The sequence below is a fragment of the Pelodiscus sinensis genome, chromosome 25, assembly GCF_052426305.1.
Source record: "Pelodiscus sinensis isolate ZL-2025 chromosome 25, ASM5242630v1, whole genome shotgun sequence".
Taxonomy (NCBI): domain Eukaryota; kingdom Metazoa; phylum Chordata; order Testudines; family Trionychidae; genus Pelodiscus; species Pelodiscus sinensis.
In genome coordinates, this window is record NC_143076.1 from 10470409 (window position 1) to 10498181 (window position 27773).

Consider the following 27773-nt stretch of genomic DNA (forward strand, 5'->3'; position numbering starts at 1 on the left):
TTAGAGAAAGTTACAAGCAAGGTGGTGAGAGTTAAAAAGATTATAAAGTTGCAGCTTACAGTACATTTCTGAGAGTTACACAGATTACAAAGTTTGACAAAGATCACAATGAGTTGCAGTTTAAAACCTTAGACCTTACAGTTTGGTGTAGCTTTAGAAAATCCGGGTATATAAATCAAGTAAGCTCAGGCGGAGGCTTTTTTATGCAACATTTGTAACTTGGGGAGCAGCTGTATAAGTAAATAATAGAGCTTGCTTCTTTGACTAGTGTGTGTGGAAGTGGATAAAAGTTGTTCCCAACTATCCAGGCATGATGGGTTTTTGTTTTGTTTTTGCAGGATAATTTGTGTTTGCATAATGCAAAAGCAAAATCTCTGTGTTCATAAATCAGGGGAGAAGAGAAAGTTCTCATCTTGCCCTTTGGCTTGTGTTGCTGTTCCACTCTCCCCTCTGTTCAGGATTCCCACCAGCAGCCCTTTCTCTGATTGGTAACATCCTGATCAGTTCTAGGTTTCCACCCTCTTCCTGGTGATGTTCTTTCTCATGTCTGCAGAGGATCCCATCAGCTGCTGACTGTATAAAGAGAATCTGGACATTATTTGATACACTACTGATAAAGGAAAACCAGTAATGTCTCACACCAGTGGGAGATGAGAGAAGCAGCACTACAAGCTGACCACTCTTTGAAAGGGAGACCCAGTGGTGGAGTTACTGAAATGGCAATGGGATCTATGGACACAGATTGAAATTTCTTACCTGTTTCTATGAGCGAATTACACCTCCACCAGATTCTAGAGAGGACGTATATGGCTTAGGATAGTGGTGCAATCGTGGCCTGACCCCCACTGCATGCTGGCAAGTAGCAGGTAGGCAGGAATGTGGGAGCATGTGTGCTACCTGCTGAAAATTTGTATCAACTGTTCCTGTTGAGTATACTCAGCCCAGGGCCCCTAGAAATATGTCTGCCTGTGATCTGCATGGGATCCACTTTCAGATACTTTGCCGTTCAACTACCGCACCTCTCAAGCACAACTCCAGCTCCATACTTGAGACCTTAGTGTAGATAACTTTGTCAATTCCTCCTCTTTTTACAGCGATCTTGCTTTAAAATGCAATTGCACAGACAAGTGGGCTTTATTTCTGTGTTCTTGTGGTTGATGTGAATAGAGTATCTGTTGGAGGTTTGTGTTCTAGGGCACTTGTGATTCTTGTTTTAACATAGTTTGTGCTCCAGTTAATATTTGCATCAGTTATGTATGGAACTCTTGGACAAAGCTGCTTTGTCTTCTGCCACTCCTTGGGCTTTAATGCAGAAGATCACCTGTTTCTCCACTGAATTTCTCGCTGATTATGTTAATGTTTCTGTCCTGTTAAATGTACATAATGCTAAGTGATATTTAGTTTAAATTGGAAGCAAGCATTCTTCCATGGCCTGTGCAAATATCTATCTGCAAGTTCCTGATTTGGTTTTTATTAATATTAAGAAAACAAGGTGTTTTCTATAGGGCTCACTTACTGTGCTTTGTAAGTCCGGAAAGAAAGAACCTTTTAATTTCTGTATATAACTGGCTGCAGTGGGAGAGATCAAAAAGTCTTGGATTTCTCTTTGCCACCAAAGAGTTCTTTGTGTATTAAAGTACCGTGGTGGGTGACAGGAGAGCTAAGTCCTATTCCTAGCTGTAACAATAACTTGCAGTGTGACCTTAGACAGGTCACTTCTTTCTCCAGCCCTCTGTTTCCTGTCTCCCTTTGACTTGTAGCAGTTGGTAAATTTGTTTGCTCAGCCTTTGTCCCCTAATGTTATGGTGGGCAGAGAGCACATGTGAAAAATTGGGATAAGGGTGAAGGGTAATAAGAAAAAGGCCCAAATATCAGGACTGCCCCTATAAAATTGGGACATCTGGTCCCCCCTGCTGCGCTTTTGATTTTTAAATGTATTAACAGCTGGGAGGCTCTTAATACATTTAAAAGGCAGAGCCGCAGTGGGTTAGCTCCCAGCGTGGGAGTGAATCCTGCTGCAGCTCCCCCCGCTTATTGACTAATCGGTGGAAAATCCATTGACTAGTGGATTAGTTGATTAAACTAAATTTAACCTCCCTAGTTGAAGGTAGAACACAACTGTATTTTCTGCAGATGCCAAAACCCATTTCTGCTTTCTTGGTCTGTTCTCTTAAATGTTGTTTCCCCCCTGTGGTTGGGGCATCCTGTTGCCATGTATTCATTGTCATGGACTAGATGGAAGACATGATATTGTTAGGCAGTCAGGGAAAGGGATTTCTCAGGATCCTCTATCTCCCAAGTAGCTGGTGTCTTAAGCAAAAAGCTTGAGTTTAGGCAGGTATAGCACTTGCCAACACACTGCAGCATTGTATTAGATTGCACCACTTGACTTTGATTCGTGACAGATTTGGAAATGGCTTGCTTCATGCCAATCGTCAGAGAGAGGTAGCCATGTTAGACTGATCTTGGTAAAACAAAAAAGCAGCCATGTAGCACTTTAAAGACTAACAAAATAGTTTATTAGGTGATGAGCTTTCGTGGGGCAGACCCACTTCCTCAGATCATATTCTGAAAGTGGGTCTGCCCCTCAAAAGCTCATCACCTAATAAACTATTTTGCTAGTCTTTCAAGTGCTACATGGCTGCTTTTTTTGTTCATGGCAATAGTCATTCAGGTGATAATGAAAGGAAGTCTATGTCGAGAGGGGTTGTTTTAAACAGGGAGTTGACTTTAGAAAGAATGTCCCCTCCCCCCCATATACTGTATTTTTTTTTTTACTGGATTTATCTATAGTCTAATGTAACTCTTCCTCCCCTGTGATAACAGGTATTCCCACACTGTTCTCAAGTCTTGAGACGTGTCTAATACTGCTGCGAAAGACCCCTTTTCTTTCAAGATGGAGTAAAGAACAACAGTGTGTTAGACAGCAATAGAGCATCTCTGTTACACAGAAGCTTCAGGGGGTAGCCGAGTTAGTCTGTTCTAGAAAGGAAAAACCTCAACAAATGGTCTGGTAGCACTTTATAGACTAACAAAACATGTAGATGGTATCTAACAAAAGATGGTACCATCTACATGTTTTGTTAGTCTATAAAGTGCTACTAGGCCATTCGTTGTGTTTTTTTTTTCTATTACACATTTCTCCTTTTGTAACACTTACCCTACAAAAGCCTCTTCTTAACATAGTCTCTTGTTTGCTCTGGAAACAATAAAAAGGGCAAAAATGAATAACACCGATTTTATCTTTAATTCAATATCCACAATTAGATTGTGTTAGCATTTTTATTCTGAGGAGTTGTGCTAATATCAAAATACCCTGTAGGAGAAATCAGGGCATGAAGCAAAGCCTCGTTCTTTCTGTAGCTGTGAAATCTTCAATTAGTTCCAATTACTGGTGAAATATGGTAAATACATTTTCCTAGTTTGTGTTTAGTGTTACTTATGGATTTCTGCATGTTTGTAATAGTACTTTGTAGGGATGGAAGAGACTGGTTGTATTTACTTCTTAATTGCTGATTTTTACATCTTTTATGCCCATTAAACTGATTAAATTTAATCAGGAAACAACCTATTGGCCTTGTGGGGATTGTTTTGACTTTGAGTTAGATCTTTGCTGTCTTTTCAGTGATGAAAGTTGAGGAGCTGAAGGAACAGTAGAGCTAGTGCCTTGCAATATAAGAACTTAGTGCTGTGAGATGTTGAGGTTCTGTGGCTATTAACTACACTGTGTTTTGGAGGCAACCTCATAACAGAATTCATGGCACATTGACTTTATTTTTCTAGCATCATCTCTTTGGTTTCTTAATTCTAGTACTGTATTTCCCCACTCAATACCCAGTATGTATTGTGTATTATAGACCTCTGGCCTTGAAAACAATGCTTAACATGTAACTTCCAGACCTCACTGCTGACTTCCTTTTAAATGGTCTGATATTGCAATGTGCCCCCACTCGCCTTTGTTGGGGGGCTATTGTCCTCTCTCCACACTAGAGATTTGATGGAAATGGTTCATCAAATAAACTTTTTTGCTTTTTAATTTTTTTTGTGAGAGTTTGTATTTTTCTATATGATGTGAAATGCTCAGATTTTTGACAAAATGAAAAATTAATTTCTGTTTCTGGAATTGAAATTAAAAATTTAAGCTTTGGTTGTTCTCGTTCTCTCTCTCTCTCTCTTTCTTCTTCTTTCTCTCTCTTTCTCTCTCTGTCTCTTTTTTTTTTTTTTTTCTGAGGGTCGGGTTGAATGGCGATGAGAGAAAAATACCCTCAGTTGAAAGAGGAAGATTCTTCTGATTTGATTTGAGTCTACTCCAAATGAAAACATTGTGCTTTGAATAGTTTTGTCAAAATAGCTGAAATTTTTTTTCATTCATTCCAAATTTTTTTAGATAATTATTGTTTGGTGAGTCATCTCAGTTTTACACAACAGGATCAGTGCTACCATCTGGAGCCTTGCTGGAAATCCAGCCTTCTAATCCATAATTCACATTAACGCAGAGTTCTGAGCACTTATACTGAGGAGTTGCATATGTGGTTATTCAATTTCCCCACTTATCACAATTGCTGAAATTTAATCACAAACATTTTGTTTACGTGCTATTATAGTCTGTATTCTTGGTGGAAGTGGGGATTACTCTTCAGCTTTGAAAGTGAAGTCATGAGCTAGGATTTAAAATTCAGGTGCAGTCCCAAGTGAATTGATCGTCTGCTGCTTCATGGCTGTTATGTATTTTATGTGAATAAGGTAATTTTGCCTTTTTTACCACCCACTCCCATGTAAAGTAATATTGAGATGGCAGCAGCAGATGTCTGCTAATGATGAGAAGTATCAAACTTACTTTAGAAAGTCACTGATATTAATTTTTTGGAGCTTGTGTTTTCTCTACCCTTTCTCCTACCTTTGTGTCTGGTTGGGAGTGTTTAGAGTGTTCAGTGTAGGCCATTATGTGCAATTTGCGTTTCTGCTTCATATCTCTTTCATGTAAGGTCATACATCACTAATCTGTCCTAATAGGGGGTGTTAGGTTACGTACATGAGGCCAGCAGTGTAGGAAGAGTGCTATTACTTCCAGCCAATTATAAGTCATGGTCTCTGTTTATTGCTTTGTGGCAGTAGGTTACATGATGTTCCTGCATTAACCCAAGAGAAAGATCCCTTACCAGAGGCTCTTGAGTAAAATAAGCTGTCATGGGATAAGAGGGAAGGTCCTCTCATGGAGTGATAACGAGTTAAAAGGTAGGAAACACAGGGTAGGAATAAATGGTAAATTTTCAGAGGGGAAAGAGGTCCCAGAAGGTCTGTCCTATTCAACATATTTATAAATGATCTGGAGAAAGGGGTAAATGGTGGCAAAATTTGCAGAGGATATTAAACTGCTCAAGATAGTTAAGACCAAAGCAGACTGTGAAGCGCTTCAAAAGGATCTAACAAAACTAGGTGACTGGACAACAAAATGGCAAATGAATTTTAATGTTGATAAATGCAAAATAAAGCTTATTGGAAAACACAGTCCCAACTATATGTACAAAATGATGGGTACTAAATTAGCTATTACCATTCAAGATCTTGGAGTCATTGTGGATAGTTCTTTGAAAACATCCACTCAAAGTGCAGCATCAGTCAAAAAAGCAAAATAGAATGTTAGGAATCACTAAAAAAGGGATAAATAATAAGGCAGAGAATATCTTATTACCTCTGTATAAATCCATGGTACGGCCACCTCTTGAATACTGTGTACTGATGTGGTCACCTCATCTCAAAAAATATATCTAGTTCAGAAAAGGGCAACAAAAATGATGAGGGCTTTGGAACGGCTGCCATCTGAAGAGAGATTTAAAAAGTCTTGGACTATTCAGCTTAGAAAAGAGGAGACTAAGGAGGAATATGATAGAGGTCTAAATAATTATGACTGGTATTGGAGAAAATGAATAAGGGAAAGTTATTTACTCACTCCCATAACACAAACTAAGAGTCACCAAATGAAATGAATAGCTAGAAGATTTAAAATATGTAAGATTTTAAACATTTCTTCACACAATGCACAGTCAAATACAGAGTTGGTATGATTTTAAATCTAGAATTTGCAGTTAATAGGAACAATGCCCTGAGTTCCATTTAATTATCTACTGATCTAATTGGCAAAATATTTCTCTGTGAAAATTCCCACAGTTCAACACAGGGTTATAGTGAGAGCATGCCTGTGACCTGCAGGGGAACGTTCCATTCTCTTTGCCTAGGAGTCCAATAGCAGTAATGCTCTTACCCTTGGGAGTAGGGAAGCGTGTGTGACTTTCTAGTGACCCACTTCTTCCAGCTCAGGAGTAGCTTTGATAAGCTCTGGATAATGCTGCTGCCCTTTGCCAGAACAAGGGGCAGAGAGCCACAGGTATATGAGGCTGGGACTAAAGATAGAGGATGAGAGCGAGGATTCAGAGCCCATTCCACCACCTCTTGGGATGCAATTACCCTGAAAATGTGTGGAAAACAAATAGGCCATCACAATATTGTAGCTAAATTTCATTTTATTTTCAAAATATAGTACCTAAGTCCTACTATGGTTTATTTAATTGCTAAACCACATTCCTTTAAAATGTTTAGAGGAGCGCGCGAAAAGACAGCATATTTTTTTTGTTGGAAAAATGGCATTTTTAATGAGTCTTGCACGAAGTTGAAAAATGTTTAAAAATAATGCTCCTGAAGTAAGACTTTGCATATGAAATTACAGCCCTGAGCAAATGTTCATGCATTTTTATAATCTCCAGAAAATAGGATTTATGAGTCTCAATAAAATCTTATTTATATTGTCACAAGACTCTCAACTGAAATTATGCATGCTGTTTTTCTAAATCCATGTATCTGTATGCTCAGTAAGTGTAATATATATATATATACAGTCCTGGAAATGCGCTCACTCCGGGTGCAACTACACAATAACCTAAACTTGAAATAAGATATAAGATATGCAATTAGTGCTATGCAATTTGCGTATCTTATTTCAAATCTATTTCAAAATAGCTTATTTTGAAATTTAGTATGTCTACACATAATGTGCTATTTTGAGCCATCCCTTAACCCTCGTGCAACAAGGTTTATCAGGATGGCAAAATAAAGCACCTGTTGTTTTGAAAAATATTTTGAAATAACAGGCGGCTTGTATAGATACGGGGTAGCTATTTTGGGATACCTCTGGTATCCTGAAATAGCCATACAGTGTACATGTACCTTCCTGAAGTAAGAATAAGACCCTCCGGAAAAGGGCCCTTTTTCCGGAGGATCGGGGCCAGTCTAGACGCTCTTTTCCGGCTTTTTTAAAAGCCGGAAAAAAGCGGCGGACATTTTTATTTAAATGCCGCGGGGGATATTTAAATCCCCCGCGGATTTCCCTACGACGACTCGTGAAATTTACATGCCCCTTCCGGAAAAGGGGCCAGTGTAGACGTAGCCAAGTTGTCTTTTTGAAGTAATATTTAACCATGATTGTTGATTACTTGGGTGCTCATGAGACAGGACCCTGCAAGTTCAGTGTCTGCTTGGATGAGGTTGCTCCCGGCTGCATTGTTGCTTTGTGGGTCTCCCTGCTGTGACAACTGCAATTGTGATAGATGGTCAATGTTCCCTGAAACTTTGTGCTTGCTTGGTTGCTCAGGAGAGATTCAGATGCTGTCTGTCTGATTTATAGAGTACCCACAACTTGATTTTGTGTGTTTTGTAGGTGGCGCACATAAAATTTATTCCACTCACAGATGGAAAAGATTAGCAGGAACATTTCTGGTGGGTGCAGCTTGCCATTTTAAGAAAGGTCTGTCTCCTGGAGGTTGTGCTAAGCAGGGAGCCTGCTCAGAAGTGGTTAAGAATCTTAGGGTTATTTTCAGCTGTGCCCATGCCATAGACATCTGTACTGAATGGTGCATCCCTGCATGTAGCTATGTCCTTACTTACTAGCTGTCTACAGCCTTGCAGTAATGATACCTGACCGTGATACCCTGAGACTTGACTGCAGGGCCTGATGAAATGCATCCTAGAATACTCAAGGAGCTGATAGAGGAGGTATCTGAGCCTCTAGCTATCATCTTCGGAAAATCATGAGACAGGAGAGATTGCAGAAGACTGGAAAAGGGCAAATATAGTGCCCATTTATAAAAAGGGAAATAAGAACAACCCAGGAAACTACAGACCAGCTAGTTTAACTTCTGTGCCAGGGAAGATAATGGAGCAAGTAATTAAGGAAATCATCTGTAAACACTTGGAAGGTGGCAAGGTGATAGGGAACAGCCAGCATGGATTTGTAAAGAATAAATCATGTCAAACCAATCTGATAGCTTTCTTTGCTAGGATAACGAGTCTTATGGATAAGGGAGAAGCGGTGGATGTGGTATACCTAGACTTTAGTAAGGCATTTGATACAGTCTTGCATGATATTCTTATCAATAAACTAGGCAAATTCAACTTAGATGGGGCTACTATAAAGTGGGTGCATAACTGGCTGGATAACTGTACTCAGAGTAGTTATTAATGGTTCACAATCCTGCTGGAAAGGTATAACAAGTGGAGTTCCGCAGGGGTCTGTTTTGGGACTGGCTCTGTTCAATATCTTCATCAACGATTTAGATATTGGCATAGAAAGTACGTGTATTAAGTTTGCAGATGATACCAAGCTGGGAGGGGTTGCGACTGCTCTGGAGGATAGGGTCATAATTCAAAATGATCTGGACAAATTGGAGAAATGGTCTGAGGTAAACAGGATGAAGTTTAATAAAAACAAATGTAAAGTGCTCCACTTGGGAAGGAACAATCAATTTCACACATACAGAATGGGAAGCGACTGTCCAGGAAGGAGTACGGCATAAAGGGATCTGGGGGTTATAGTGGACTACGAGCTGAATATGAGTCAGCAGTGTGATGCTGTTGCAAAAAAAGCAAACATGATTCTGGGATGCATTAACAGGTGTGTTTTGAGCAAGACACGAGAAGTCATTCTTCTGCTCTACTCTGCTCTGGTTAGGCCTCAGTTGGAGTATTGTGTCCAGTTCTGGCCACCGCATTTCAAGAAAGATGTGCAGAAATTGGAGAGGGTCCAGAGAAGAGCAACAAGAATGATTAAAGGTCTAGAGAACATGACCTATGAGGGAAGGCTGAAGGAATTGGGTTTGTTTAGTTTAGAAAAGAGAAGACTGAGGGGGGGACATGATAGCAGGTTTCAGGTATCTAAAAGGGTGTCATAAGGAGGAGGGAGAAAACTTGTTCATCTTGGCCTCTGAGGACAGAACAAGAACAATGGGCTTAAACTGCAGCAAGGGAGGTTTAGGTTGGACATTAGGAAAAAGTTCCTAACTGTCAGGGTGGTTAAACACTGGAATAAATTGCCCAGGGAGGTTGTGGAATCCCCATCTCTGGAGATATTTAAGAGTAGGTTAGATACATGTCTATCAGGGATGGTCTAGACAGTATTTGGTCCTGCCATGAGGGCAGGGGACTGGCCTCGATGACCTCTCGAGGTCTCTTCCAGTCCTAGTATTCTATGATTTAGCCCTTGGATCAAGTTTGTAACAGAACTGCTTTGCTGCTTCTATCCAGTATTGAAAGCGGCAAATACTTGTGATTAGATTACATTACAACAAACTCGTGCTGTTTATGTTGGATTCGTGTGGGGACATAAAAAATGTGTTTAGAAATGTAACTGCTAAAAATTATAGCGGTTACAGGTACACGCCCTATGGGCTCTGCAGTATAAACCTTAAACAAGCTTTGTAATGCAGAGCTCGTAGCAGAGCCTCCCCTGGGAGTGGGGACAGCAACCCGAGTCTGGCTGGAAGGAGGCTTCGATGTGGCGGTGAAGCCATTTCTTCCGGAGGCTGGCCACTCCCAAGGAGCCAGTATGTAACCTGTGGTACTGGATAGGAGCTGCTCTGGCGAGTCCCACGGGTTAACCGGAACCAGTAAACCTAATCTGTTATGGTTACCACTTAACCTTTTACATCCCTAAATTCCTGTAAAGTTGCAGGCTATGATAGTAAGCTCATTGTAGGTGTCCTTATCAGGGAAAGCCCTAGTTGTATTTGAGACCCACTTGAGCCCTAGTTATCATCTGAGTATTTAAATCAGCAGTTAAAGAACCTATTTCATGAAGCAGTTTCTAGGTCTTGGTTCTGTCCCACTATCTCATAAAATTAATGACTGTGTTGGTGCGCAAGTTGGACGGTGGAATTCACAGTGATGTGCATTGCTTATAGGACAGCAGGAGAGAATCCCCAGAATTGTATTAAAAATATCTCAGGGAAGCATCTGTTAAATCTTTCATAATAGCTGTTTGTGCTTTATCTAAAGTATTCTGAGCAAGAACGTGTGATGGCAAGGAAGACGGTTTTGCCTTAATAAGGACGTTGGCCACTTGACTTGACTTTCATTGGGGAGTAGATTTACATTTTATTTGTCTATAATGTATTTTTGTTTTGAGGCTCTGGCAAAGGGAAACAGAAATTTACAGACTAAAACCAAAGGTACATAGAACCCTGCATCTCTGTCCGCAAAACTTAGATGCGGAAATCTGCATCCATGTCAACGAATGCAGATATCCATGGATATAAAGCAGATATTTGCAAATTTGCAGGGCTCTAAAGATATAGCCAACAAGTTGACAAAGTGGTAGCCCCAAATGAGAACTAGAAACCAATTAAGCAACAAAAAAGGCAAGAGATTTGCTTCATTAGGAGGACCAGTGTGTGGGAGAGGAAAATTGAGAAGTTTTGAAATGATGACATGCATCGTGAAGGTGGAAAAAATAGCTTGGGGAGAGAGAGAGAGAGAAGCAGATATTTAGGAATGGGAGTGAGTGGTGAAATAATAGTGAGATGATGAAAGGTATGAACAGGAAAGAAGAGAATATTAAGAATTGTGGCACGAAACAAAAAGGGTGAGAATTTGAAAATGGAAATGCAGTTGAGTAGGAAGCCAGTGAAGTAAAGAAAAGAGAAGGAAGATATGAGTAATGAGGCAAAATGAAAATTGGGTGGGCTACCCAGTTTGTGTCATTAAAGTGGCTGACGATGGGATTTTTGAACTTCCAACATTGGTAAATACTAGGGATGTAAAATCCTGTTTCATTGGTTAACCAGTAATGTTTAACCAGTTAACCAATTAAAGGGAGGGAAGCTGGGGGGAGGAAGGTTGCTGGCTGGAGCACCCTCCTCCCTGTGCCATGGACAGAGGCCTTGGGGGTAACCAGAGGGGGTTGGAACTGGTACGCATCACCCGTTAATGGTGATGCTTATTGGTTAACTGGTTAACCATTTACATCCCTAGTAGATACTGCAGCAGGATGGGGTTTTGTTTTATTTTGTTGGTGGAAATTTCAGGCACTTATCCTGCAATTGGATCCGTACAGAATCCAACTGAAACCAGCCATGTGTCTTGGGCACAAAGATCCACCTTCAGGCTACGTCTGTACAGCAGAGGTGTTTCGGGATACCAGAGGTTTCCCAGAATAGCTATTCCGCGTCTTAAGAGCAAGCCTGTTGTTATATTGCAATGTAACGGGCTCGCTATTCCAATGTCCCTGTAAACCTCATTGCACGAGGGATAAGGGACATTTCGGAATAGCGCCTTAGTTTGAAATAACATCGAAATAAGCTATGGAATTTCAAGTTAAGGGTGCTGTGTAGACACACCCACACAGATCTGATTGCAAACACAGGATCCTAATATAAGCTCTTCAGGACAAAGACTTTTGTCCTTTTTTTTTAAAATTATGTTTAGTTTCTGGGAAGCACATTACGATGATATAAATGGAGGTGGTAGTGGTTGTTGCTATTTAGTATTTATTTTATTTGCTTTATTATAGTCATAGCTCTGGATCCTGTTTTGATTGTCAGCTAATATTAATTAAAGGTCCAGGAGATATTTGAGAAGATAGTTTTAACGAGACATTATACATTATAGTTTGTAATGCCGATAGGTGGAATTGAACCTGAGATCTCTGGAGCTTAGTGCATGAGGCTTCACTGCATGAGCTAAAAGCCAGCCATTTTTCAGCTAAGGCTATAGAGAAGACTCATTGCTCTCTCTGAAAGTGCTCTCTGTGCCACTAGCTGGGACAGTGCAGTGCACTCAGAAGGTGTGTGGGTTACATGAGTGTCAAGGAATGTTGTGCATGCAGGAAGGTTTTTGGATCACAAAGGTGACAGTTTGATGGGTGTATTGTCAAGCAGTGGGAGCAGAGAGAGAGAGAGAGAGACAGAGGGGAAGGAGAAACTTCCAATACTGAGAAATGTTATTGAAGCCTTATGTTTCAAGGAGGCTTTATTAGTAATGGCAAAAATTTATTTTAGTCTAACAGATATTGGAGTCACAGCTGGTTAATGTATGAAGAATAACTTCCAAAACCCAACAACCAAAACTGAAACTAACCAATCAACTCTTGAACACCTGAATATCTGGGTGAATATCATTGTAACCACGTGGGAGCTGCTTCATGGGTTATTGTTGTCCCAAATGTGAGAAATGGGAGGAGTATGAGGGAATGTATTTAAAATAGTTTGAATCTTTCTGGGAGGGAGTTACCCAACAAGTGCTCCTAGATTTCTCACTGACAGGAAGCTATCACACAGCAGAGTCTTATGAGTAATGCTTTCTACTACCTTCACGTGGCCAGAAGACTCCTTCATCCTGGAGGATCCTGACCTGGCCTCAGTTATATATACCGTAGTCCACTACAGCAATACAACATGGAGTCTGATCACACTTTAAAGGATAACAAATTTATTTGGATATTAGAGCATAAGCTTTTGTGAGCTACTTACTATTTGCTTCCTCAGACACAGAAGGAAGGAAGGATACAGAAATGGGAGTGTGACAACAGTGCTAACTAAATCAGAATGGATGTAGCTAATTTCCAACACTGGTGAGAAGGTGAGAGTACCTGAATGGGAAGTGCCTGTTGTAATGTGAGAACTACTCTATGTAGTATACCTGGACATGAAGCCCTTTGTCCTTAGGAAACTCCACTTGGTGCACAGTATGCTGTTGTGTATCTCCTTAGCAACACAAGGAGAGATATGACAGTGGTGGTATTCTGCAGGTAACATTTCTAATCTCTGTTTTATAGCATTAATGGCCAGAAAAGGACACCAGTGGCCTAATTGGATGTTTGACCAATAATTGAGAGTCCAGGTTGGGGAATGAATGGGGGTGGAGAGAAAGCCAGAAGGAGGTGGTAGAGGGAAGTTTAGAACCTGGGCCAAGACTAGCATTGGGGTGGAGCTGAGTCTGGAAACAGAGAAGGAGCAGAGCAGTAGGAAGTGATAGAGGAGGGCAACTTAGATCTACTGTCGCACAACCTTGATCGTTCCGAGGATACTGCAGCTTTCCCAGTATGCACCCCGAGAGAGCACTAGGCTTTCAGAAGCATTGCACATACTGGCATATGAATACTGTACATTGCAGTTTCAGTGGTGCTGAAGAACACCTAAAAAGTCCATATCATGCCATTCTTCCTCCCAGTAGTACATTAAGGGTACGTCTAAACTACATGCCTCTGTCATCAGAGGCATGTAGATTTGTTGTTTTGGCAAAGTCAAATGAAGCCATGATTTAAATGATCGCGGCTTCATTTAAATTTACATGGCTGCCGCGCTGAGCCGACAAACAGCTTGTGGCGAGGTCCGTCTGGTGCTGCCCTACGGCCCCCGCCTTCTCCAAGTCTGTTCCCTTAAAGTCCCGCCTCACGTTCGGTGTCTCTGAGCTGTGGTCTCGACCCCGGCTTCTGTCTGTCACCCGGGGCGCGTCACCAGCCGGCGCTGTGCCCGTCCGGGTGGGTTGTTTGCGGCCGCCGGGCTCTTGTCTGCCTGTGCCCCGCTCTCCGCCGGGTTCAGGGGTGCCGTCCCGGGCGCCGCCTGCTCGGGGCTCCTTCCACCCTCCGTCTGCCTCGGGTCGTCCTGCGGGGTTGGAGAACACAACCAGCTCCTGCTCTCCTCCCCCCTCCCAGCTCCCAAACTCGCCCTTTTGGGCCTCCTGGGTGGTGCTCCACCCCCCTACGCTCGCCGTGCCGGGCGGCCCCTCCTGGGTCCTACTGCCCTCCCGCCTGGCGTCCGCCGGCCGGCTGCCCCGCCGGTCGGCAGCCCTGGGCAGCCCACTGCAGCTGTTGTGTCCCCCCCGCCTGCGGGCCCCAGCGGATCACCGTGGATCGCCGGCGTCCGGTCTGCAGGCGGCCGGTGCCCTGCAACGGCTGTGCTCCGCCTGCCCCAGCCGTCAGTGTTAGCCGCCTGGCTGGGCTGAGTGCGGGGATCGGCTTCCCCATCCCAGCGGGAAGCGGCTTCTCCGCCACACAGCTGATCAGCTGTTTGTCCGCTCAGCGCGCTAGTCTGGACGCTCCCCTGTCGACATCAAAGCCCTTTGTCGGCAGCCCCGGTAAACCTCATCCCACGAGGAATAACGGGGCTGCCGACAAAGGGCTTTGATGTCGGCAGGGGAGCGTCCAGACTAGCGCGCTGAGCGGACAAACAGCTGATTAGCTGTTTGTCGGCTCAGCGCGGCAGCCATGTAACTTTAAATGAAGCCGCGATCATTTAAATCACGGCTTCATTTGACTTTGCCTATGTGACTAATCTACATGCCTCTGACGACAGAGGCATGTAGTCTAGACACAGCCTAAGTGACATGATTAACATCTGACAAGTGTGGTTTGTGCTCTCTCTCATCCTCTCCCCAAGGGGAGAATTCGATGTGCACTGCAAGGGATTGGTTGGGCAGCATTTTACTTTTCAGGGAAAGTTGCAGGGAGAAGGGGTTCTGTTTTTTAATGTACATACTGGTTTGTGTTTATAACAACAAAGGCAAGTTGGAGAAGTGCCCATTTTGGAGTGGAAAATGGTCAGGTCTGTGACCGTTCTTAGTTCTTGTGGGAGTTTATTTGAGAATCTTGCATCAGCTCCCAAGAGGAATCTGTCCCCTACCCAGATGAGCTTTACTTTTCGTTCTATTGTGCCAGAGGAGTGAAGCAGTCACCCAGCGTTCTGACCCTGGAGATGATATCATTTACTTGTGCTTGGTCCAAACCATTGAGTACCCTAAAAAAAAAAAAGGGACTGAAACCTTCAATTTGGCTTGATAGTCTACGGGAAGCCCATTTATAGAGTGGAGAACAAGTGTAATTCATTTGCAGCAGCTTGCGTTGCTAAGGAGATACACAACAGCATACTGCACCAAGTGGAGTTTCCTAAGGACAAAGGGCTTCATGTCCAGGTATACTACATAGAGTAGTTCTCACATTACAACAGGCACTTCCCATTCAGGTACTCTCACCTTCTCACCAGTGTTGGAGATTAGCTACATCCATTCTGATTTAGTTAGCACTGTTGTCACACTCCCATTTCTGTATCCTTCCTTCCTTCTGTGTCTGAGGAAGCAAATAGTAAGTAGCTCACAAAAGCTTATGCTCTAATATCCAAATAAATTTGTTATCCTTTAAAGTGTGATCAGACTCCATGTTGTATTGCTGTAGTTGACAAAGGTGTATATATAACTGAGACCAACACCTAACCCTTACCCTGTGCCCTGAAAACCACATCTTTAATGGAGAAGCATTTCTGCCATTCCTGCCCCTTGTACTTCATTCTCTGGAGGGCAGCTCTTAGCTGCTGCAGCAGCTGCCTGACAACTTTCCCCTCCTCCCAGCTCTCTTCTTCACCACCTGCTCCGGAGGGCTGAAGAGAGAGGGAGATGGCTGCAGCCCAACTTTGGCTTTTCCTTCTTTCTAGCAAGAGAGGGGGGAAACTAGCAGGGCTTTGTTTCCACATCTCACGATCTTTTCTGAGAAAGGGTCATCTCCTCTCAGCCCTCGTTTGCTTGTTCACGGTGAGTGGCTTTCCCAAAGCTTGATGGGAAGATTTTGAAGAAAAGCCATCATAAGGAACAAAATACTCCTCTTTAAAGATACAGATCCTGTTGTATCATGCAAGCAAGGTAGTAACAAACTTCAGCAGGCCTTTATTTACCAAAGGTGAAACCTCTTTACAAAGCTGCTGCTGCTCCCCTCTGTAGCTCTCACTCGGGCCTGGCCCATCTCTTCCCCCCTCCTTCCTGTTTCCTTGCTTCCAGATTCCCAACAGCCAGTGCTCCCAGTTCTAATAATTACAAGCAGCATCTAAAACACCACAGATCCATTTCTGTACATCTGGTTGCTTAGAGTTTATCACTAAAGCTGCATTTTTCTATAACAACACAGAATTCACATTGTGGTAATTACGTTTGCCTCATATGAGTCTCTCTATTTCAAACATACGCCCTGTTTTTGCTCTCTGTAATAGAGAATAAAGAAACCTGAGTCCTTCTCTTCAGTTCCCTAGAGGGCAGGTGGCTGAGACATTTTATAGTACTGAGCAGGTGGATACGACAGACACTCCTTGAACATAGCATTGCAAAACACACAAGTCTAAACCTGCACCAAAGGGCCGCTAATTCAGACTGTGTTGCTGGGAGAGAAAAGTAGTGTGGAAATAATGAAATTAGTCATCCAGTTAGTATCTGCTTTACAAGGCTTGGTCTCTCTTTGCCCTGGAATAATGTGTCAGCAGCAAAATGTTACATGACCTGTTTCTCCAAGGCCCCAGGGGTGGCTGTGGCAGGGAAGATTGTACTCTTCCTTTAAAAATTCAAGTCATATGCCTGGTGCAGCTTGAGTATCTCAACTGGGCTACCTGTTAATTCTATTTCCTTGTGCTGGTTTTACTCCATCTAAACTAGATACTTCTTGTTTTAGCTTATTGTTATATTTTTATATTATATATTTTATGTTATTGTTATATGTTAGAGAGTTATGATTTTTAACATCTTTTTTTTACTTTTAAAATGCTTCACTTGTGGCTAGACAGTGCTGCAAAGGCCGGACACCTCAATGGAAACGCCCACAAGCTGTATGCCTCAGGCAAACATGATACTGCAATTGTTGCTACAGCCATTATGAGTGGTTAAGCACCTGCCGTCTCCCTGAAGGCAACCTGAGTCCAGGACAATTAGGGGTGCATGACCCAACATTTACTCTGCCCACCTTTGATAAAGGCATATCTGTGTGTCTAGCACCAGTTAGATGGTGAATGTCTTTTTCCTTTTTTGGGCTTCATCCTTACAAAGGTGCTGAATGCCCTCACTTCTTGTAGGGTCAGGTCCCATGAATGCAAGGGTGAGGAGAAGCCTCCTGCCACCCTTAGTTACCCATTCATTGCTCCATCATCACCCAAGTAAGGCTAAATACATTCTGGTATTAAATGTTGGCAAGGGTTCTTGGTTTTATTTTCCTACTTTTTAATTCAGATTTATTAACTTGTTTTTCAACAAATCTGTGGAACAATAATAAACTTCAAAAAGTTTGATGTAGAGGTGATGGAAACTACACTGAGAGATCTATCTTGGAGATATTTGACTTGGTAGAGTAAAACTACGAAGTGGGAACTGGCTTTTAAAGGTGATTTAATTGCTGAGGTGAACGATGACGGCAAAAGTTGAATGTTTGGGCATCATTCTCCTGATAGGCTACCACAGGAAAAGATCCAGAAACTCAAGCCCTCTTTTCAAGGGGTCTGAAAGTGTAACACTGCTGCTTGCTTAGCATTTCCATTGTCTTTGAACTGAGCGTATGGGTTATGTGAATTGTGGAAGGATGAGGCTGAAGCGTAATCCTCTAAAGGAGTGGTTAGCATGCTAACAAAGTGAGGTGACTGGACAGTCTGTGTCCATCAGAATTTAAGTGTAGCTTGTCAGAGGATAACTTTTTTCTCTCTCTTGCATTGTCTTAATGTTTAAGAGGGCATGAGAGATTGAACAGAGTATGAATGACTATGTGCTTTTAGTCTGGTATGAAATAAGCAAAATGTGCTGTTATATGCTCTTGTAAAAGGTATTTTGTATCTGTCACAATTTGGCAGTGAAATTTCCTTTGATGTTCTAGATGACTAAGTAGATTTTCTTTGAAATATTTTGCTGACATCTGTTCTGGTTGGCCAGTTTATTGTCTCATTTCCTGAAATTGGTCCTGTGCATAGAAAGGCATGGCAAAGCTAAAATCAAAGTTGGAATGTGGAATCTGAGAAGAGTGTTACTTAAAACATTTTTAAAAATTCTAGTCTTAAAACTGAAATATTTTCCCTCTAAATTTGTTTTGATTTTGGTATCAAAAGTAGCCTTATAATATCTTGACATGCATAAATTATTAATTACAATCCATTTTTAATTCAATGAAAAATTATGCAAAGAGCAAAGCGGAAAGCTTGTCTTCCAGCATTTTACTCATTTGTGGCCTAGATAACCTCAGTGATTGCTTGAGGTTAAATTTAAAATCTGGCAGAGTAGCCTTGAGTTTTTATCTTTTTAAATGGAGCAGGATTTAAATTCATGGAAATTATCTAAGGAGAGTGGCTGTATTGGCAAAGATGACAAATCCTTTTCAGGCTTGATAATCCCATTCTTCATGAAGATGATAGATGCTGTTTTTAGAAGTGAATTCTCTTTGAGAGGAGCTCCTGGTACAGTTTTCCCCAACACCCAAGTTATTCAGGTGTTAGAAAGCTGAATCGATATGGAACTCAGGTTATCATTCTTTGGAGATATAGACTCAGAAGTTGGGCATGAGTGTGACTGTGTCGGAAAACAGCTTTCTGGGCTGAAGATGAGTTCTTAAATTTGATGATTTCTCCCCCTCAGGATTAAAAGATGAATGGTTTCCCAATCTGTTGCTTATTTAACAGCAAGTCACAGCCTGCAGTTAATTACATAATTCTGATCCTTTCTTGAGTTTCACATAATGCTGTCTAAATTTGCCTTTTGAATGTAACACAGTGGTGTGGTCAGAATTAATACTAATCTTTAACTCTTGTGGTGCTTTTCATCCATAGATCTCAAAGTGGATGGTAAAGGAAGTCGGTCCTTTTGTTTCAAAATGAGGAAACTGTGATACATGAGTGTCAGGTGACTTTTTCAGAGTCATCAAGCATATTAGTGGCAGCTAAGGGTAAAAGCCAAGACTCCAGTTGCTGCTTCATGTTGGCTCCCATCAGATCACAATACAGGATAATGAGATATTTCTTTCTAGACTCCATAGGCAAACAGCTTAGCTTTGCTTTGCCACCACGATAATTACTTCAGCACAGATGTCGGTGAAACGCTATTCGTTGAAGCCAAAGCTTTGACTGCACTGGAAAAATTACCCAGTGGAATGGGAATAGCTGCCCCAGTGCAGAATGTAGTTTAGCTTCACAAACAGACGATGACAGACAGTGTTCAGGGCTGTTTTGGAATTGGCGTTTGCAACCTAGCTTTTCCAGCAATGTCTTGCAGACTAGTCTGAAGCATAGTATTAATGAATATAACCAATAATGTCTCTTCATAATTGGTGGGTGGTCTCTGAGCAGTTCTGATGGATCAATAGGGCTGAGAAGTGAAAAGAAATAGACACACTGATGTCCTCCTAGCATGAAAAGGTGAATTATAGTATAATCTATATGCTTCATGGTATGTTGAACAGCCAGATGCTACCATTATGGCATTTTAGACTGCCATGTAATTATAATCACCTCTCAATGACTTGGTTCAAATTAGTTGGCAAGAGCCTCTGGGGATATCTTTGCAAGGATATGTTTGCTAAAAATTCGGTGGCTGCTGCCACTACAATCGAAGCTAGTGAGAGATTCATAGATTATAAACCTAGAAAGGACCATTTGTAATCATGTACTCTGACATCCCACATAACACATACCATAGGACTGGCCAGAATTAATTCCTGTTGGAACTAGAACATAACTGTTAGAAGAACATCCAGTCCTGATTTTAAAATCGCCAGTGTTGGAGAACTCATGACAAGTCTTGGTAAATTAGGCCAATTAGAAATTAGCACCATATTTCTAGTCTGAATTTGTCTAGTTTCAGTTTCCACCATTAGATTTGTTGTGTCTTTGTTTGGTAGACTGATGACAGCCCTTATCACTGAATGTTTGTTCCTCAGGTACGTACTTGTAGACCAGAGGTCAGCAACCTTTTCAAACCAAAGAGCTAAACTATATCAAAATTCAGAGCAAGTGGTCAACAAAGAGCTGTATAAGAGTGCCCATTTGTGTGACTGAAAATATACCGCTTAGTATTATTGACTTAATGGTTGTTAATAGCATAAATGAAACATTGTACTCACAAACTTTATTTAATGGGACTTCTGCTGCTGAAACTTTGTTCACGTTTCTTTGAAGTTTACATCATAACTGGTCAAACTCAGCTTCATGCATGCATTCAGGCTGTCTTCTGTCAATCTTATAGCAGAGGTCTGGGAATGTGGGGGTGCAGAAGTCTGGGTTGGGATGTATGAGAGGCTCAGGGTGTATAATGGACTCAGGGAACAAGGTTTGAGTGTGGGGGCGTTCAGGAGTGTTATGGCAGGGGACTGGGGATGTGAGGGTGCAGGAGTTTGGGGATGTGGGGTATGAAGAGCTCAGGACAGGGGGTTCAGGTGTATGATGAGCTCAGGGTAGGGGTGTGTGAGGAGTGCAGGAGTGTTATGAGACTGGCCAGATGGGGGCTGGGCCCCAATTGGGGGCTGGTTGGCCAAGCTTCATTTTTAAATAAAGTAAAATACTATGTCCAACACCAACTTTCAACAATGTCTTTATTTATTTCAGGGGTGGGAAAGCTTTTTTTAAGTTGGGGGCCACTGAGTTTGGGTGAAGGAGGTTGTTGTGACCTGAGGCTCAGAATTGGGGTGCAGGGGTTTGGATTGTGACTTAGGGCAGGAGGCAAATGTGATTTGGGGCAGGACATTGGGGTGCAGGGTCTGGCAGAGGCTATGAGCTCAGGAGGTGAGGCAGGGGTGCAGAGGGTTTGGGTTATGTGGGATAGGGGGGCAGAAGGCTGGAGGCTAGGGAAGGGCTGGGGTGCCAGAGGCAGGATCTGGCTGGAGACTTACCACTGAGAATCCCAGCCAGCAGCCCAGCTTGTTTCTCAGGCAGCAGCCTGACCTGCCCCTGCACAGGCTGCAGTGCCATATTCTCTGTGAATAAGAGCCTGAGGGGAGGGAGGTGGTGCTTCACGGTCTGAAACAGGACGCTCCCATTGGCCAGAAAGCAGCCAATTGGATTATGCTAGGGGTGGGAGCAGCCATAAAGTACCACCCCCCTCCTCCCCTCCGGGCTCACAGTTTTGTTTTTGTGTTTGGTTGGGTTTTTGTTGTTGAGCTTTTACACTGTGTGTGTTAATATTTTAATACTGAAATCCTGATAGAATTCTGCAAGGCACGAAGGGATGATTTTTCAGTGTTGATGTTGTTGTTTATACTGAAATTCACAGAAATCACGGGTTCCAGTTTTTGTATCTTTGTCCAAATTTATGTTCACTTTAGGGTGTCCAAGAGCTCCTCCACCACCATCACACGATATCATTCAATTTTCAACTTTATTCAGTGGCAAAGTTCTCATTCACCTCCTTCTGTCATGCAACAAATCAAACTTTCCTGTAATCATTTTCTTCATAAACTTGTCCTGTGTGCGTCACACTCTCACCGCTCTTGGATACGAGCATGTTGTAGCCTCTCTGTGGAGGTGCAGCAATAACAATAATTATCCATCGAAGGTTGACCGAGCCACCCCCATTTTGACTCAGCCACGTGATCGAGCAAGTCAGTGACGCTGCACATACGTGACATGCTCTACTCCCACCCCCAGCCCTCCGGCCACACAAACAGCCCCACAGCCCCGCTTCTTCTGGAACGTCTCCAATATTCCCATTGTTGTTGAAAATTAACGTGAATGGCCAAAAGTGCTCCTTGGCCAGCTCTTCTAAAGCTCTTGAATTCAGATTATCTGGACCTGTAGATTTAAAAGTATATTGATGAAAATGCTTATATTGATTGGCTTTGGCTGTCAGTTTAAAGCAATGACCTCTAACCCTGTGTACAGCAGGTGTTCACAATATGGTTCCTAAAATGGTAGCAGTCACTGATTTCTAGTCTGCACTGGCAGCACGAAATTCAGGAGACCATAACTTGTGGTAGCAACAGAGAGTAGTTCTAGTAATAACAGTGTAGTGTGGACAAAGGTGTTTGAATATCTGTTAGCTTTTGCTGTAACTTATGTAATAAAAAGTACATGAGGTTTTTTTTGCTGGGTGCTAGTTATTTCATCAGCTTTGAGCTGGAAACTGTAGCTGCTTTTACAAAATAGGTTTAGTTCAGGGGTGGGCAAAAGGGTCTCTGTGGGCTGTATCCAGCCTGCCACATGGGTGGATCTGGCCCATGGAGGTCCTGCTGCTCCCCTGTCCCCAGGCCAATCAGAGCCTGGGGGTGGGGGAGCGCCCGAAGCCCCTCCCGCCCTGCCAGGAGCAGGTGGTGCTTTGAAGTGCTGTGCGCTGCTCGCGAGGGGAGGGGGGAGGAGCAGAGGAGGCTTCGTGCACTCCAATCAGGGTCTGGGGGCGGGGGAGCTGCATGAAGCTTCCTTCACCTTGCCCCGGCCCTGGGAGGAGCCTGCGGCACTTCAGAGTGCCACATGCTTCTCGCAGGGTGGGAGGAGGCTTCCTGTGTTCTCCCACGCTCAGGCCCTGTTTGGCCTGGGGGTGAGGGAACGTGCCAAGCCTGCAATCACGGTCTGGGGGTGGGGTGGCCCACCTCTTCCTGTTTAGGCCCCTCCCCTTCCAGGGTGGACAGGGCTACTTCAACAAATTTTGAAGTGGTCCCGGGCAAAAATTATTGCCCACCCCTGGTTTAGTTTCACTCTTGTGAGTTCTCAGTAACTTTCTACAAAACACCAGTTTGATAACTACTTTGGAGGTACAGAAGAGTATTCTCTAGCTTGCAGCATACTAGTTTGCTGAATCTCAACAGATATTCTAACCTCATTCTCAGTGTGCTCTAATCATAGGACTGTGATCTAGAGCAGTGCTTTCCAGACGTTTTTAGTGCTGCATTTTGCCCCGCTCTTTTGTGATTCACAGAGGATCCAGATTTTGGGGGGGGGGGGGGTATTGTAAAAATCATAGGCCAGAGTCCTTCTCCTTGCCCCAGTGAAGGGGCACTGGCCACTCCCAGGAGCACCCTTCATCCTGACACTGGAATTCTGATCCTGGCCCAGGGTGATGGGGAGGCCCCAGGAGAAGGGAGGTTGGAAAGTGACCCCCATCCCACACTCATCCTGCAGTGGTGCTGGGTCTGATTCCCCAATCTGGGCGTTGCAGCTCAGCACACAGGATTCCAGTGCCACTTGGGTTTGGCCCTGATGCGCCTCCCTGGGGGATGACTGGGCCAAATACGCATGAGTGATGCTGGGGGCAGATGTGGGGGGTCACAGCACCACAGCGTTAAGTTGGCTTGTCTGGCTCCCACCATGTTGCGGTGGCTGGGCCAAGTGGAGTGGCACTGTCACCTTGCTCAGTAGATTGCAGCTGCCAGAAAGGAGAGATGGACCCAGCCTTGTGGAACAGGAGCTGCTGCTGTGCAATGAGTGCCATGTGGGCTTGCTCTGCACTGGGCCCCTCTTTCTGCAGTAGTGACCTGGGCATGACAGTAACTGCAGCTTGCCCAAGGATCTTAGCTTGGTGAATACTGATAAATAGGTCCTGAATATACACTCCTCGCCTCAGAGGTAGCTAAGCAACCGTTCACACAAATTCCATCGTTCTAAAACGCACTTGAATATTTAATCATTTCTAAAATCATCCATTTTCAAAAGGTTGAAATCTGCCTCCCCTGGCGACCCCCGAAAACAGATCACTCATCACCACCTTCTTGCATCCATACAGTCTATGAAAGCACTTGTCCTTCATCTTCAGCTGAGCAAGTCAAGGCATTTCTCTCTAATTCAGTAACTTTAATATCTAAACACTACAGTCTGTAATTCCAACATTTCAGGAAATGTTCTAGGGCTCAGTTGGAAAAATCCTATTGATTTGGGGAAAATTGGAATACCAGAAGGGGGCAAGTGAGGCCACAGGAAACTCCCTTCACGCTCCTCCCTAGTTGTCTGTAGATGGAAGAATTGGCTGATGGCATCAAGTAATATTTTCCTGTGTAACTAATATCTCTGCTTAGCCTCCCATTTGCCTTTAACTTGTTGACATCCTGAATGACTTCTCTACAAAACAGAATGAAGATTAATAACAATGGTGAAGGAAGGTGGGGAGCACAGCATCCCTAACTGGAGGGTATTAGGGGGCATGTTTGTAGAGAGATCCTGAAATAGAAAGGGATGGGAGGAAGCACATAGAGAGCATATGGGGGAATGGAGGAATGCAAGGAGCCCCTGGTATATTTAGTGACGCAATAAAGCCTGTAGCCCCCTATTGTAGGACTCTTCCCCCCCCCCCCCCCATTTACATCTCCTCTCTACTTTTCCCCTCTCCTAGGTGTTCTTTTCTTTCATCACTGGAGTCTGGATTAGCCTATCCCTCTTGTGCATACTTGCTTTGGTGAGCAAAGATACATTCCTATTGGTCAGATTCTGGAAGAAAGGGCCCTAAGAACAATAATCAGGCTGTCTAGGCACTGAACCAGTCTAACCTGTTCCATTGTTTTTCCCTGCAGCTATTCACCTCTGCCAAAACTTGCCAATCCACTAACCTCCCTTCCTCCTGCAACCTGTTGAGCTAATGTTTAGGAAGAGCATGCTTAGTTATTAGGATTGTTAAAGAAATATATTGTCGTTCATTTATACTGCACTTTGCAAACATCAGTGTCAATCTTGTTAATCCTAGTATAGTGCTGTTGAAATGGTTTCAGTGGGACTTTTCTCTGTGGTGAAATCTATGGTTAGTAATAAGCATTTTTAAACCATCGTATTCAGATATAAGACCCATTTCCTTCCCTAAAGAACACAGAATGGAAGAGCTTGGTGTAGTTTTCAGCTCCACGAGAGGCGGTATCTATGTTGACGGGAGTGGCTCTCTGTCGACATAGCGCAATCTACCCTGAATGACATACCTATAGTGATATAAGTTTGTACTGTACACCTGTTCAATCAGTTCTATAAATACTAACTAGAAGATTTACCTGGCATTGCTCAGGTCCTTCAGAGCAGGGGCCTGAGGCTGTGGGAGGTGCAGGACTCAAGGCAGGGGCTTCGGGATATAGGGCGGCTCAGGGCAGGGGGCCAGGGATGGGGGTGGAGGAGACAGAGTTGGAGGTGAGGAGAGGCTAAGGGCAGGGGTTGAGGTTACAGGAGATTGGAAGGTGTGGGAGTGGGTAACTCAGGGCAAGGGGTGGGAGTGAATGTTGGCTGCTCCCTGAGGCTGGGGCGCTTACTGTGTCCCCTGTGGTCATTCGGGAGTAGAACTGTCCCTGCTATCACAGCCTTCCCTTTCCATTCGATTCGAAACAATAGCATTCCATGTGCTTTTCCCATTGTCCTGGAATAATCAAACCGTGACCTTGCTTTAAGTTATGATAAGAGGAAGCTGCATACCAAATTGGGTGGTCCTAGCTCTTATTGTTTAGGAGTTCTGGAACAAGCAGACTCAGACATATGGACAGGCAGACAGATGCACAAACTCTTTCAAATATATAGTAGACTAGACCAGTGTTTCTCAACCAGTGGTACGAGTACCCTTAGGGGTACTAGAGAGAAGTATGGGGGGGATGTCAACTCAACTAAAATTTGGAGAAAACTGATTTTTTGTTTTAAGTTTTATAGCACTTTATTTTTATACTTTTTGCACCAAAACATCGCCCGCCTGGCTACGATTAAGTTGTTTAAATAAATGTGTTGTAATGGTAGAAAAAAAGTTTGTGCGTCTGAAAACTGTAGGTACTGGGGGTACTTATAATTTTTTTTTAAAGGGGGTACTTCATAAAAAAAATGTTGAGAAACACTGGACTAGACTATGCTGCCTCTCATGGGTATTTAATTCACCTATTAAAACATCACTTTCCTGTAGATAATGGTCTGTTCTCACTTTTTTTGAGTGGATTTGCAGATTAAACTAAAGGTTCAGTGTTAAATAACAAAACTTTGCTTTTCTACAGTTCCTTATGTTTTAGGATGTCCAAAGTGCTTTACCAATGAGTTAAGGTCTCTGAGTCATCCCTGGGAAGCATGTAAATATCCTCAAAACAAAATTATGTAAAAGTCAGTTTGTGGCAGTGCTAGGAATAAAATCCAGTTTTCCTAACTTTTAGTCCCAGTTGACCATTTCCTACAGAGTTATTAAAATTATTTAGGATTTGGAATGTCCAACTTACTTCCCTGCCTCGGGGTACTATATGGCATAGAAATGATTTGTTAGCCTTCCTGCTTCAGCCTGGAAAGGGTTACAGCTGGAAATGCCTGTATCAGCCTGAGGAAAACATGAATCAGTATTAGTGGGTGAAGGAAGAATGGGAACCCTGGTACTTCTCACTTCCGATTTTCTCCTGTGATGTTTCAGGAGGTGTTGCATACAACTTGTCCTGCATTTTGCTTCAACTACCCCAGACTAACACGGCTACATTTCTATCACTTGCATACAACTGACATTTCTGAGCCTGCCTGAGGTGGAAAGCAGTCTGTATGTACTGTATCATTAAAGAAGGGGAGAGGGACTGGGTGGAAAAAGAACCTCAGTTTTTAGCTCTTTCTCTGTGACTCCTCTGCGTTCTCCTCCTCTTGCTGCTTCTAGCCAGCTGCTCCTGCAGACTCTGTCTGTGTGTCTGTGTGTGTGTGTGAGCGTGCGTGTGCGTGCGCGCAAAACATGGAGGGAGGGACAGAAGCTCCTACTGCTGCTTTTACCAATATCTATACAGCCGCTTCCACTGCAGGGATGCTAGGATCTGGCAGCAATCGGGATGAATCCAAAAGGTCAGTGCTATCAATAAATCACCCACGGAGATATGCTCCTGAAAGGCGTTCTTTTTTTTAAAACCCTCCTCTAATAAAAAGAATGTTAAGCTGATACGTTAGCTGCTGCAGTGAACATAATTGTTTCACGCTGTGTCTTAGCCAACAATGTCTAATAAAAATTTAGAGCACGACAGTGTTTTTTAAAAAAAGCAAGCACGTCATTATCACAAAGATAATGCAAGTTCCTTTACAAAGCCTAAAGATAAGACCAGCGAGATTTCGAATATTGGCATAGAAGAAGGGTAAATTATTTCCTGCAGTCAGATTTTATTATAGATTATAGTAGATATAAAAAGTAGTTGGCTATAATAATTTGGTATTTTTTCATCCCTCACCCTTTATATGACCGTCTCTTCTGAAGCATTTTCCAGTAAAATAGGTATAAATTGTAGGAATTAGTGTAATTGAAACTTGCATTTATTTAATCTAAAAATAAAATGTTTTGTGTGATACTAATTTAAATAGGAAAAAATACATAATCCTTACCAGTTGTATTACGAGAACAGTAGTTGGTGTTCTCAGTGTACTTCTAATGTTTTTTTTCGTGGCTAACTGCTATTGCCACCGTATGGTTTTAGAAACTAGCTGTGAAAGTCCAGGTTATCATGTAGTTAAAATTCTTGTAGAATGAGGCAGTGTTGATTATCTTCAGGATGGATCTTCTCCTTCACCCTTGGCTTGCATTTATCCAGTGGCTGATAGGAAATAAGCCTCTATTGCTCTTCCAATCCAATTGAGCTTTTCTACTTCTGGACTGAGAGCACATAAATATTTCCTTGCGGAGAAAGGAGTGGAGAAACAGTTTAATTTAAAACTTGCCTTCTCTGGCACGGCTGGCACCCTCCTACCTGGCTTGCAGATTGAGGCTGTTTTGCAAAACCAAAAGTTATTTATGGACGTAGCTGTAGGACGCAGAAGACTTAGATTCTCCTATTTCAGTGCATGATA

At 42.9% G+C, this 27773-nt stretch overlaps 1 protein-coding gene and 1 long non-coding RNA gene across 13 annotated transcripts in view; one reads left to right on the plus strand and one right to left on the minus strand.

The window, feature by feature from the left end:
* Positions 1–27773, plus strand: part of ARHGAP32 (Rho GTPase activating protein 32) — a 472553-nt gene that overhangs the window by 118205 nt on the left and 326575 nt on the right. For 4 of the 12 annotated variants that reach the window (XM_075909238.2, XM_075909239.2, XM_075909241.2 and 1 more), the window contains exon 1: positions 26646–26783. The exons of 6 other annotated variants lie outside the window; for them this stretch is intronic. In XM_075909238.2, coding sequence (XP_075765353.2) covers positions 26677–26783 — 107 coding nt within the window. In that variant the 5' untranslated portion in view covers positions 26646–26676. Of the gene's footprint in view, positions 1–26645; positions 26784–27773 lie in introns of those variants that run through there. 2 more of the 12 variants (XM_075909252.2, XM_075909253.2) reach the window with 1 other exon arrangement.
* Positions 21399–27715, minus strand: LOC149521701 (uncharacterized). Its single transcript, XR_016347854.1, has 2 exons — positions 27312–27715; positions 21399–21830 (listed from the first exon to the last, which is right to left on the minus strand). It is a non-coding gene; the product is annotated as an uncharacterized LOC149521701 (long non-coding RNA).